Here is a 14,445-nt window from a genome sequence, read left to right as displayed (position 1 = left end):
CATGAATTGAATGTGAGTCATTCATCTCATGCTAATTCCAGTCGTGGCTTATGGGCAAAAGAAGAACGATTCACCTTATTACCTTGACATTTAAACACCAATTGATAAAAGTGTGAGATGATCTAATGAAAAATTTTGGTGGAAGTGATTTACACACAAAAGTGTTCGGATTTAATGTTTTAATCACTCTGTGAGTGAGGATAAAATATTGCAAAAGGAAATAGATCATGATCATATAACTGTTACAGATATAAATCAAGACACTTTAATATTGCAAAATATGACATTTTCATGATAAAAACAATTTAGGATTATCTCCATATATATATTTTTATTGTATAACATTTTAGATCTAACAGATTTCAATATACTTTTAAAAAAGTGAATTTTTTTTTGTGCATTGTGTGAAAGTTATTAAGCTAAACATACCACCTAATCTTATTCATAAACTTAAGTTTTGGGCCATAATATTTTCCGAAAGCAAAAATATTTCTGAAAACTCAGTTGACAACAGAATGGTAAAAGTTGACAACAGAATGGTAAATGGTATGAGTTCTGGATAGAAATAATTTACAGAAATTATTGGATCAGATCTTGAAAGTTGTTGAACTAAAAAAATGGATAGTAAATATGTTATATAAAACATAGATGAAATGCTGTTTGGTTTTTATGCATGAGAGAAGTATTATTAATGCTATATTTATCCTAAGACAAATATAAGAGAAGTATTATTAATGCTATATTTATCCTAAGACAAATATAAGAGAAGTATTATTAATGCTATATTTATCCTAAGACAAATATAAGAGAAGTATTATTAATGCTATATTTATCCTAAGACAAATATAAGAGAAGTATTATTAATGCTATATTTATCCTAAGACAAATATAAGAGAAGTATCATGACAAGTATTATTAATGCTATATTTATCCTAAGACAAATATAAGAGAAGTATTATTAATGCTATATTTATCCTAAGACAAATATAAGAGAAGTATCATTAATGCTCTATTTATCCTAAGACAAATATAAGAGAAGTATCATTAATGCTATATTTATCCTAAGACAAATATAAGAGAAGTATTATTAATGCTCTATTTATCCTAAGACAAATATAAGAGAAGTATTATTAATGCTATATTTATCCTAAGACAAATATAAGAGAAGTATTATTAATGCTCTATTTATCCTAAGACAAATATAAGAGAAGTATCATTAATGCTATATTTATCCTAAGACAAATATAAGAGAAGTATTATTAATGCTCTATTTATCCTAAGACAAATATAAGAGAAGTATTATTAATGCTATATTTATCCTAAGACAAATATAAGAGAAGTATTATTAATGCTCTATTTATCCTAAGACAAATATAAAAGAAGTATCATTAATGCTCTATTTATCCTAAGACAAATATAAGAGAAGTATCATTAATGCTATATTTATCCTAAGACAAATATAAGAGAAGTATCATTAATGCTATATTTATCCTAAGTCAAATATAAGAGAAGTATCATTAATGCTCTATTTATCCTAAGACAAATATAAGAGAAGTATTATTAATGCTATATTTATCCTAAGACAAATATAAGAGAAGTATCATTAATGCTCTATTTATCCTAAGACAAATATAAGAGAAGTATCATTAATGCTCTATTTATCCTAAGACAAATATAAGAGAAGTATTATTAATGCTATATTTATCCTAAGACAAATATAAGAGAAGTATCATTAATGCTATATTTATCCTAAGACAAATATAAGAGAAGTATCATTAATGCTCTATTTATCCTAAGACAAATATAAGAGAAGTATCATTAATGCTATATTTATCCTAAGACAAATATAAGAGAAGTATCATTAATGCTCTATTTATCCTAAGACAAATATAAGAGAAGTATCATTAATGCTATATTTATCCTAAGACAAATATAAGAGAAGTATCATTAATGCTATATTTATCCTAAGACAAATATAAGAGAAGTATCATTAATGCTATATTTATCCTAAGACAAATATAAGAGAAGTATCATTAATGCTATATTTATCCTAAGACAAATATAAGAGAAGTATTATTAATGCTATATTTATCCTAAGACAAATACAAGAGAATTATCTTAGTAAGAACTATAGCTTGTAATTTGCTTTTATGGACTTGGAGAAAGCTTTTGATTGAGTGCCAAGAGATTTTATCTGGTGGACTTTGTGTAAATTAGGGTCAAGTTGTTGGAAAAAGTTGTTGAAGCAATATACAAAAATTTAGTGAAAGTTTTAATTTTATCAATTGGTAGTATATCAGAGATCTGTAATGAGTTCATTGCTTTTCATTTATGTCTTAGAAGTGCTTTCCATGGAGTTTTGCACATTTTGTGTGGAAGAGATACTTCATTCTAATTATTTAGTGTTTGCCTGTGAAACAATGAAAGGTTTATTTGTTAGGTTGAAGACTCAAGGGAATGTTATGGAAAGTATAAGTCTCAGCATGAATGTTACCACGACTAAAAGGAAGAGTTTGTCAGTCATGTGTACGCAGTGTGACAATGTATGGAAGCGAAACTTGACCAGTGAATGTTATGCACATGCATTTCACGGAGATAAACGACGTAATAATGGTGCAATAGATGTGGGATGTTAGACTTAAAGACAGCCTTAGATCTGATTATCTTGGAGGAGGATTAAATCTAGATAGTATATAGGGATACTTGTGTAGAACAGGGGATTATGTTGGTATTGAAAGAATGAATGAGAGTTCTTGCATTAGTAGAGGGAGATCAGTTGAGGCAGCAGGATCAATTGGCATGGGAAAGCCAAGGAAAACATAAGATGAAGTGATAAGGATGAACTTTAGAGAAAGAGGGATGAGTAAAGACCTGGGCAGAGATAAATGAATTTAGAAGGAAATTTCTAAAAGCTGTTCAACTCATGTCAGCATGTAAAACGTGTTAAACTGAGATGATGATAATGATTGAATTTGTATTTTATATTTTTCAGTTCAATTCGATATTTTCTGGTGCAATTCATCACTTTTAGTTCAGTTTAGCGTTTTTCAACATTTTCAGTTCAATTCAATGCTTTTGCCTCAATTCAAATTTTCGGTTCAATTCAAATTTTCAATTCAACATTTTCTGGTACAATTTAACGTTTTTTACTCAGTTTAACATTTTGACTCAATTTAACGGTTTTGGTTCGATTTAACATTTTGCTCAATTGAACATTTTATCGCTCAATTTTATGTTTTGGTTCAATTTAGCGTTTTCGGTTCAATTCAACATTTGTGATCTAATTCAACATTTTTGGTTCTATTCAACATTTTTGGTTCAAATCAATATTTTTGGTCTAAGCCAATGTTTTTGGTTCAATTCAACATTTTTGGCTTAATTCAACATTATTTGTTTAAGGCAAGATGTTTTAGTTCAAGGCAACATTCATGGTTCAAAGTAACATTTTTGGTTCACTGGTCAAGTTTCACTTTCATACATTATCACACTGTATACAGATGCCTGATAAACTCTTCCTTATAGTTTTGGTAACATTCGTGCTCAGACTTATACTTTCCATAACATTTGGATTCAAATGAGCATTTGTGTTCAAGTCAACCTTTGAAGCTGTTCAAAATGTTGAATGTTTTTGAATGATTTTTAAATGTATACTCTCATCTATGAGAGGATTTTCCTATTGGTCTATTATTCAATTGATTTGTCATTCTTTAATTTCATTGCTAAATGTACAAATGGAATGAAGGTGCCTTAGGATATCTGTCTTATTTATGGATTCAGAGGTAACATTTAATCAATGTTTAGAAATGAACTTTTTGTATCTTTATTACATAGTCAAACCATTTCTGTCTTTATGTCTATCTTTGATATTCAATCTTATTTCACAGTGAACGTGTGATTCTGGCTCATGAAAAACAGTTGGCCACGATGACTATGTTGTGTAAACAAGAAATGAAACTGTTGTTGTTGGCCAAATCTGGACAAAAGGTAACACCATTTTCTTTTTTGCTTAAAAATTATTGTCTTTTTTATTTTCATGAAAATCTAAAAGCACCAGATTGTATCTCTCTACTTGTGAGGCGAAATTTATGTTGGGTTAATTAATAACCTTTGTTAAGTTAATTACGAAGTAAATAAAGAAAACGTTCTTTTTCTTTCTTAAATAACTGAAAGTGGAAAGATATATTAACGATGATAATGCAAACAAATTAATTAACAAAATAATATTTTTTTAGCCTTTTTACACACACAGACGTAGGAAGACACGTCTGGGTTTTTTTTTGTTTTGTTTTTTTTACAAGTTTACACAAAAAGAAAAAGTACACGTCACATACATGCATTTTAATAAAAAAACAAAGAGAGACAACTCCGAGTCACCCAATTCTAAAACACGTTACAACTTAACAAAGGGAGGGAACTCTAAGTTGCTTATATCATTGAAAAATAAGCGTCAAGGGGAGATAACTCTTCAAGCCTTAACAACCCAGCAACATTGATAAATTTCCAATACCGCTCCTCAATGTGAATAGAGTTTTAAGTCAGTTTTCCAGTACAGTTCTTTTAGTTCATAAGTTGTCTGCTCACAAATCCCTTTATTTTTCCCAGGCATTGTCTACTTTTCTGTAACTCCTTGGAGCTCTTTTTACAACTTTTTACTCTGAAAAGGCAACTGCACAAAATTTTGTTTTTCTAGTAAATCCCTGAGCCTGCAAAACTGTTCCATTGCTTCGCAAGCACTGAGATATGGCAGAGATAAATACTAGGAATGTGTTAGACTTGATTTACTTCAGATTTTCATTTTCAAGAAAAAGAAAATGTGTCCTAATGATTTGCATCATAAGTTGGACACCAATTTTTCAACCTGCTGCAAACTCCTTTTGTTAGAACATCGGTTATCAAAGTATTTAACTTCAGCGTCACTTTTGGCACCAATGGATTATCAGTTTTCACAACGAGAAGGTCATGGGTACATTTAACTTTGTGAAAGTCGTTGCCCTTCTTTGTCTTTTCTCCAAATTTGGTTCACTTTAGTTCTCGATTCTTTTTAGATGGGGGAGCGTTGCCTCTTTGATGGTCATCTCTTTCACCCCGGTCAAAGTGACTATTGCCAATTCGACCAGTAGATTTAGTTCAATTTACTTCTTGACGTTTTCATGATGAACCTTCCTCAAAATTTTGTGGAAGTTTTTTCACATCCCATTCCCTCCTCCATTCATTTGAGAGAGATTTCTGCTGATCGATTCCTTCTTTGTCTACACATTCTCTTTCGGTTTTCCTTTTAATATACTGATGAAATTTTTCACCAGTCATAGATATTGACTTCTCCATTTTGGATTGAGGTGATAATTCAGTAAAAATTTGTGTTTCCTGTGAAATTTTCACTTTGGTTTTCACATTTGAAAAATCACTTTTATAAACATCATTATTCACAATTCCGAGATGTTGAGTGTTTTGGTTTCCACCAGATTTTGGAAATGAGGAACGATGATGTTTTCCATCTGAACATCGTCCACAAAAGTTGATATTTTCTTTTGTGTTACTGTGTGAGCAAGAAATTGCTGCATGGGATGCTTCCTTTATTTTATTGCAGTTCAAATAGCACATGTTCCCAACTTTCGAGCTTGTAGCTTCTATTTTTTGTTTGTCCAAAATTTTACAACCTGTCTTAGTAAATGTGCAGATCTAATCAGACTTAGTAAGTTTTAACATAATTTGGGAACGTATCAACTTGCATCTTTGGTATTTCCCTTTTGCTACATTTAATTCTATTGTTCCTATTTCTAATGCTTCAATTGAGAATTCATCACCAAAGGTTATTTTTTCTGCAACATCCAATTTTCGGAAATTAATATATTTCTTCATATCATAACACATGTGACACGTAGCACCAGATTACGCAATCTAGTCTGTAATTTTATTCTTAGACAATGGATTATGTAAGAAAAGTCTGACAACGTTAGAATTTAACTGAATTTTCTTCGTGAAGAACACTTTCTTTTTCAAATATAATCTGCTTGAAATTCTCTTCAGTATCTTCATCAAGCAGTCGACAATCACGTTTAATGTGTCCGATTTTTCCACAACGATAACATTTGGGTCCCTTTCTACTGACGTGATGTTTTGATGTCATAGCTTTAAATTTAGCATTATTTTCCCTTTCTTTAATTTTGGATTCTTCACGTAATAGTTGCTCAGTTATTAAAACCCACTTAGGAACTTTTTGATTAGCTTTCAGTGCTGTCACCAATATGTTGTAGTAATCTGGATGTGTAGCTAGATGATGCACAACTCTGTCCTCTCTCTGGATTATATCACCAATGACTGCCAACTCATCAAATATCTTAACCATTGTTTTAATGTGTGTTCCTGAACAGAGTCACCTTCTTTTAATTCAGAGGAATATAATTTTCTCCTTAACACTAATTTGTTAGCCACATTTTCTTTTGAAATTGATCAGCCAATTCTTCAAAACGATCATGGGATCAGTCGGATCTGCAATTAAATATAACAGTGACACTTTGACTGAAAGAACAATTGTCGCTAACGCACGGTCTCTCCTTAACATGTACGTTCTGTGTGCTTGAACTTCAAGGATCTGTTGTGGAACAGATTTCGTTCCCTCGAAAATTCCCTAGAGACCATCCCTAATTAAAGTCATCTTCACTTGAACTGGTCATATTGATTAGTTCATTTCATCAAATAGTGTCACAAAAACATTAAGTTTTACATCCATAATTATCATTTTTAGAAACAGCAAAAGCTTTTTTCTTTTTTTTTTTTTATCATAACCAAAAATTCAAGATGATCAAAAACAATGTTTAAATGTGTTAAAATTCTTTTCTTTCCCTTGTCTTTTTGTTATTTGTTATCGTTGGTACGTCGTTTCTGAGCCCTCGACCTTTGTTGGGTTAATTAATAACCTTTGTTAAGTTAATTACAAAGTAAATAAAGAAAACATATCTTTCTTCCTTAAATAACTTCATAGTGGAAAGGTATATTAACGATGACAAGGCAAACAAATTAACAACGTGACATATTTTAGCTTTTTTACACACAGAAAAATGCAGAAAGACACGTCTATTTATTTTATAAGTTTACACGAAAAAGAAAAGTACACGTCATACACGTGTTTTTATGAAAAAAAAAAAGAAACAATCAAAGGGAGACAACTGTTAGTCACGCAACTCTAAAACACGTCATCACTTAACAGACAAAGGGAGACAACTCTAAGTTTCTTACATCATTGAAAAATAAGCATCAAGGGGAAACTACTCTTCAAGCATTAACAACCCAGCAACATTCTAAATTTCCAATAATTTACAGTGCCTACACATTCTGTACAAGAAGCGCTATACCTAAATGCTATTTTAAAGCCAGCATAGACAGAACTCAGTTACTCACTAAAGATCTAAGCATATAAATATTAAATATCACTTCATAAGAAATAAAGTAAAAAAGAAATCCATTATTGTAAATTACATAGCATCAGAACAAAATATCACTGATAAATTTACAAAACCGGCGACAAAAATAAAATTGAAACGTTTTGCCTCTAAATTTGTCAGAAATTGACTTTAAATAATTTTTCACAAGTGCAGATATCTATTTAAAAAAAATAGTCCTGTGCAAGACATTAAGCTGAATTTATTTTGTTTGTATTAACACTTTCATCATACTAAATGCGTAATTAATGTTTAAATTTTTATTAGAATAAATAAATAAAAAAGATAAAATATTTAAAAAAATAACAAAAATCACTTTTTTGAAAATATTTATTTGTTTTATTTTACAAATACTTTTTTACATGCTTATTTTAAGGCATGAATTAAAATTGACTTTTTAACTTTTATTTTGTGCACAATACTCATTTTTTAATTTACCGAAAATTTATTGTTTTCTCTTTTTGATTTGTTTTAATTTTACTTAAAAAAATAAAAATAAACGTTTTTTTTATGGTTACATATTACATGTATATTTTTATATGTGTGTATCTTAGAACGGGAATGTGTAATTTAAATGGCTTTCTTTTTACATGTTCACCTTTTCAAGGTAAAAATAGAAATCAATTTTTTTATTTCTTTTTTTTTCTTTTTTTTATACACATATTTTTCTTTAACATTTAAACAAAATTAAAAATGGCTTCCTTTTTTACATGCTCAAATTTTAAGATTTAAATGAACTAAATAACTTCTGTTTTTATTTTACATGTTGTAACTTGCTTTATTTTACATATTTGAATATATATATATATATATATATATATATATATATATATATATTAGTCCTCACGCGAAAGAGCAGGACACAAAATGTTTTAAATAATAATAGAATAACAATAACAAAGACTTTCGCTGGCGAGGACTACTATTGACCATAACCAGTTATACAGTCTTTTGAAATTTTCATCTCTATTTTTCTCGTTATGTACTGAATATTTGTTAATGAAACCTATATGAAATATGTTCCTTATTAGATTTTAAATATTTTCTATTCTGAAAGAAGTTTTAAAAAATTTAATCTAAAAAAGTTATTTTAAAGTTTTTGTTAATTAATGGGATCAGAGCGTTGCTGATGTAAAGATAGAAGCTTTGTTTTACATGTATTAAAAGTAACCAGCCATTTCTTTCCCCATTGTACCACGTGTCAAGATCAGAGGTGAGAGAATCAGAGAAAACTTGGTTGTTTACGGCCTTTGATGTACTGCCATAGATTGTAGTGTCGTCAGCATAAATGTCTACGAATGATCTAAGGGTGTGATTTGGAATATCATTGATGTAGACCAGGAAGAGAGTTGGACCCAGGATGGACCCCTGAAGGACTCTAGCATTAATACTATGAGCTTCTGATTTTTGCCCATCAACCACTACTCTTATGAACCTATGGGAGCTAGTTCTGGTTGAAGCTTTTTCAGTGCTATAATTGGAATGCCATCAGGGCCAGTTGCTTTACTGAAATCAAGATTTTTGATTAGCTTGGCAACATCACATACAGATATTTGTATGTCGCATAGTGTGTTTTCTTATACAGGAGAAAATATGGGGGTTTGGCAGCCTTGGTTGCATAAGATAGAACTAGCTGCAATGTTCTTGGCAAAGAGTTTGACTTTGTCTGATGCTGACAAGATTGCTCCAGGTCCATTGATGATAGTTGGGTAAGAGCACATACCTGTTTGCTATTTGCCAAAACTGGTGGGAACTAAGCTGCTGCTCAGCCATTTTGGACTTGACGGACTGAGCATACAACTCTCTCGCAGTCTTCATTGCTCTTTTACAGTGGTTGCTGGCAGTCCTGAAAACGGCTTTAGTCTCAGTTCATCTGTTATGTTAGAAGCTATAGGAAAAGTGATTTTTGTGTGCAATGGCAGTAGCACATTCTGGAGAGAACCGCAGCTGGCTATTATGTTTTTGCTGGAATTTCTTGGAGGGTATGAAACGCTCTATACCTACAATTAATCATTCTGTCGGGTCTGATAATATAGAGGACACACCCTGTTTAAACATGGAATGCAGAGATAGATTTGATATAAATGTACAGAAGCTATTTCAGTTAGCCATAGAGTATCGATATACTGTACAGTGGAGAGGTATGTCTAAGGACTTATTACATTTCGTTTTTATCTTAACTGATACAACAGTTGTCGGAAGATCCCAGTGGTGACAGAACAGAAAATGAATATAGCTCGGGGAAAGTTGTGAGGAAAAGGTCTACGAGACTTGCATACTGACCATCAGTGTGGGCACATGGGTGGGTTTGCGAACAATCTGAGTGAGTTCATAAGCAATGGAGAAATTGTGGCAGAATCTCCCCTCTTCAGTTGTCTTGTTTGAATGGGTTAAACCTTCCACATTTTGAACATTGAAGTCTCCACAAACGTGAATGTTAGCCAAAGAATGAGCAGGCAGGATGTGGTCAATTTTCTCAGATATGCTCTTAAAGATAGTAACTCCACTATTTTGGAGGCGATAGAGGGCAAATATAAATACAGTAGTGTGAGCAAGTGCAACCCAGAAGCACACATAGGGTAATTTAGGATCTTCTCTGGAGATGTCCCTACCACATGGCAAGCCATCTTTAATGTAGGCACATATTCTATGCCCATGGCGATCTTGGGGGTATGATTTGGATGTTAAGTTAAGACTATTCCTGTAGCAAATATTATTCTATATATAGTGTAATACTTTATAAATGTGAATGTGGATGCATGCATAAGATCTGAGCAGGGGAAATCAGGAATGATCTGAAAGCCTAACCCTAAATCCTATCCCCTGCAATTGACACTTTGAAAAGCTGTTTAGAAAGAGGCTCAGCCAAAACACCCAATGCTTGCAACAAGTATAGGCGGCGTTAAACCAGATAATGACAATTAAAAAATTATTTTTTCATGTTCTCAAAACTGTAAATGATTTTTTTTTTTTTTTTTTTTTTCAAATTTTATTTTTGTAATTTTTCTTGTTTTTCACCTTCTTTTGCTGCTACAAAAATTTTTGATTTTTTTTCTTCTGTTTGTGTTCTATCTTCTCAGAGTTTTGCTGACTTTATCGAAAAGATAAGTTATATATTGAGTTGTAAGCTGAAGGCCATCTCCTTGCTGCAACAGGAAATCCATGGAGCCAGTGTCATCAGTGCTGCAGGCGGCCAAAAAGAAGGAGCTGTGTTCTGTGGTGGATCAAGAGACCCTTCAAAATAATATGAGTTAAAACTGAAACTACCATTATACAAACACCAATCCATATGTTGTCCCCCATTTTGTTTTTGACGGATGAAATAAATTCTTTTAAAGATTCTTCATAATTTCTGAATTCTTGTTTTTTCATTTGCAGAGTTTGACTTTTCGAACTTGGGAATTTTATATCAATTATTTTCCCATATGCTCCTCTTCCTTCGGTGGTATCTATGTTGTTGTCCACCTCTCATAGGTCTGTGTCATGATAGTCTCTGGATACTTGTCTCTTGTACAAAGAAAAATACAATGTCCATCTTCACATTAACAAGTGGATGTTTGTGCAAAATTTCGAAAAATTCCAAGGCGTAGTTATTGAAAAAAGTGCGGACAGACGAACGGACAAGGGTGAATTTATAGGTTCACCCTCCTTTTGTCGGGAGACCAAAAATATTTTTGATTTATTTTGACTATATGGATATCCATTTTCAGATAAATCCAAAAATTCAGTACACAAAGTTAAGATGTTAGAAGTAGACTCGGTTTAACTAAATATGGAACGGAAGTCACAAAGCATGAAACTAAAGACAAAACCATATGGAAACGACTTCTTGTTTTATTATGAAACAATAAAAAAAAAAAAACTTTTATTTTTAACATTTCTATAAAAAAATTTTAATATTTAAAATATATTCATATGGAAATATTTTATTTCAAAAAAGTAATTTAAACTTTCATAGTTTACATTTCTATAAATAATTTTCTAAATAATTAAAATATATTCATATGGAAATATTTTATTTCAAAAAATTAATTTAAACTTTCAAAGTTTACATTTCTATAAATAATTTTCTAAATAATTAAAATATATTCATATGGAAATATTTTATTTCAAAAAAATAATTTAAACTTTCAAAGTTTACATTTCTATAAATAATTTTCTAAATAATTAAAATATATTACTATGGAAATATTTTATTTCAAAAAATTAATTTAAACTTTCATAGTTTGCATTTCTATGAATAATTTTCTAAATAATTAAAATATATTACTATGGAAATATTTTATTTCAAAAAATTAATTTAAACTTTCATAGTTCGCATTTCTATGAATAATTTTCTAAATAATTAAAATATATTACTATGGAAATATTTTTAAATGTCTTTCACAAATTTCATCACATAATTTTGTCATAAATGATGTATCATAAAACAGGGTAGTTAATTTCAATTGAATTGTGAAACCTAAATCGAAGTTTATTATTTTTTATTGTTTCATGATAGCACAAGAAATGTTAAAACTAAAATAATTTTTTAAAATAAATTATTCCCATATGATTTTGTATTTAGTTTCATGTTTAGTGACTTTCATTCCATATTTAGGAAAACTGAGTCCACTTCCGGCATCTTAACTTTGTGTACTGAATTTTTGGACTTAACCCATTTTTCTTTCACTAGGAGTTTTATTCCATATCTATCACTCCCACAAGCATATAAATACTCTTTTCTAATAGGATATTTCATTATATTTCTTTACTAAAATTCAGACTGAAACTGAAATTCCCAATTAATTTTTATTTATTTATTTATTTTGCAAAGATTCTAGAATTTAAACAGAAAAACTTTTATAAATTTCAGTTTTCTATGCTTGTATTGTAAGACGTATGCTAGGGACACTAGACAGTCATCAACCATTAAAACAAGCAGGTTTCAGAGCAGATTTCTCCACTATCAACCATATCCAGGCTGTCAGTCAACTGCCAGAGAAAACCAATGAATACAAGATACCACTGTGCCTTTGTTCCTCAAATGTGTTCAGTGCATGAAGAGCTGGAGTGTGTCCTGGTTGTCTGGCGGCATATAGAATGTGTGTATATATATATATATATATATATATATATATATATATATATATACACACACACAGGGTGTCCGAAAAAGATGTATACACACTTTAAATAATTTTAAACTAGATGTTTGTTTTTTCTTTGCAGATTAAACTCATCAATCTTAATGATGGGAGTCAAGTAAACTTTTGAAGAGAAAAAATTCATTCTAAAATGCTACTGGAAGCATGAAAACGTTGTTGAAGTTCAAAGACAGTTTGGGAGTGTGTATACATCAGTTTTGGGACGTCCTATATATATATATATATATATATATATATCAAGGGTGTGAGTTCCATTATAGAAATATTGTTTTAATTTGAATAAAATAAAATATGTATCAAGTGTGCTTGAAAACCAAATCACAACATAATATTAGTTTATTTTCCTGATATTACATTGTGATTTGGCATTCAAGCGCACTTAATGCGTGTTTTATATATATATATATATATATATATATATATATATTAGACATTTTCGTCCATTAAAAACAGACAAAAGTTATAATCCATTGGCTTAGAATGAGTACTTTATGCCAAATTGATGGTTGAATTTGTACTCATTTTTGCATTACGGATTAATAATTTGTATTATTAATCTCTAACAGTGCATCAAATGGATACCATAATATCTAGTTCGCTGCACCTTATAATAAAAGTCCAAACAAAATTTCAGCCAGATCGGCCCAGTAGTTCTAAGAAAAAGTGGAAATAAAAACAAAATCCCAAATTAGTTTCTGCTTAGTATATTTAACATTCACTCTTGATTTCTCTCTCCGACTAAAAGGTTAAGTAGTATTACTATTTGTAGTAATTTTCCCTCTTATTTATAACTAGCTGGTGTTGCCCGTGCGCTGGACCCCCCCCCCCCCCGAAAAAATAAATCTAACTAACTTTTCTTTCAATCAAAATAGCAGGAAGTACACGTACAACCAAAAAAAAAAAAAAAAAAAAATGAGCCGCAGTGGCCGGGGTCGAATGTGAAACACGAAAGAGGGGAAGAAGACAAAAAGTTATGGACAAATGCTTTTGTTTTTCACGGCCAGAAACGCTTATGATGTGATAGCATTGCAAAATAAGTGTTTTAAACATAGTTTTAATTTAATAAGCGTGCATGACTTTTCGGTCTGTTGCAACGACTGTGTTACATTACAGTCTGTTGCAACAAATAAGTAGAATTTTTTGTAACCGAAATAAACGTTTTTATGTTTTAAAAATGATTATTTACTTATTAAAAGAAAAAAATTAAACAGTTATGATGTAAAAAAAAAAAGAAGAAAAAAGAATGTTATTTACGTAACTCTCGAAATAAGAAAAATGTTTTGTTTTAATTTAAGTAATTCAAAAATGACATTATTATTATAAATAAAATGTATTATTTATTATACAAAATCCAAATCAAAAAATAGTTTTTAAATCTTTTAACCCTGTTTAAATGCAAAAGAAAAAACTGTTAAAAACTGTAAATGAAAGGAAGTTTGTTTTCTTTTTGTTTTCTTTTCTTTTAATTAAAGAATCGTAATTAGATTAGAATTTTTGTTTCTTTTAAATAAAAATGTAACCCTCAGTTAATTTAAACCTCTGATAAAAAAAAAAATCGAAATAAGGAAATTGTTTTTTTTTTAATTTTTTGTTTTACTATAATTATTCACCGAAATTACAAAACAACCCTATTTAAATGCAAAAAAAATAAATAAATAAATAAATAAAAAAAACAAGAAAAAAGTCGAACCACCATTAGGTGTACGTGTAGGTGTATCAGAGTTTTTTTGGAATTTTTGACACCCCTAACACAAAACTGCGAATAAAATATAAAAAAAAAACTCGTAATTTCTCTTTTAAAAGTTGGTTGTTTATTTTCTTTATGGAATATACTTCCAAAATAAACTATTAAAGTTGTT

The 14,445-nt window shown here is 30.0% G+C and overlaps 1 protein-coding gene across 4 annotated transcripts in view; it reads left to right on the top strand.

Moving 5' to 3' along the window:
• The window catches only part of LOC145285817 (uncharacterized), a 90,431-nt gene extending 79,643 nt beyond the window's left edge, over positions 1-10,788 (top strand). For all 4 annotated transcript variants that reach the window (XM_080134235.1, XM_080134236.1, XM_080134237.1 and 1 more), the window contains exons 10-11: positions 3,885-3,984; positions 10,520-10,788. In XM_080134235.1, the coding sequence (XP_079990361.1) occupies positions 3,885-3,984; positions 10,520-10,684 (265 nt within the window). In that variant the 3' untranslated portion in view covers positions 10,685-10,788. The remainder of the gene's footprint in view (positions 1-3,884; positions 3,985-10,519) is intronic.
• Positions 10,789-14,445: the final 3,657 nt, after the last annotated feature.

The sequence above is a fragment of the Euprymna scolopes genome, chromosome 10 (genome assembly GCF_053919585.1).
Source record: "Euprymna scolopes isolate OS-2025 chromosome 10, ASM5391958v1, whole genome shotgun sequence".
Lineage (NCBI taxonomy): Eukaryota > Metazoa > Mollusca > Cephalopoda > Sepiida > Sepiolidae > Euprymna > Euprymna scolopes.
The sequence above is the reverse complement of the archived record's forward strand: the minus strand, read 5'-3'. Positions and strand labels throughout refer to the sequence as shown.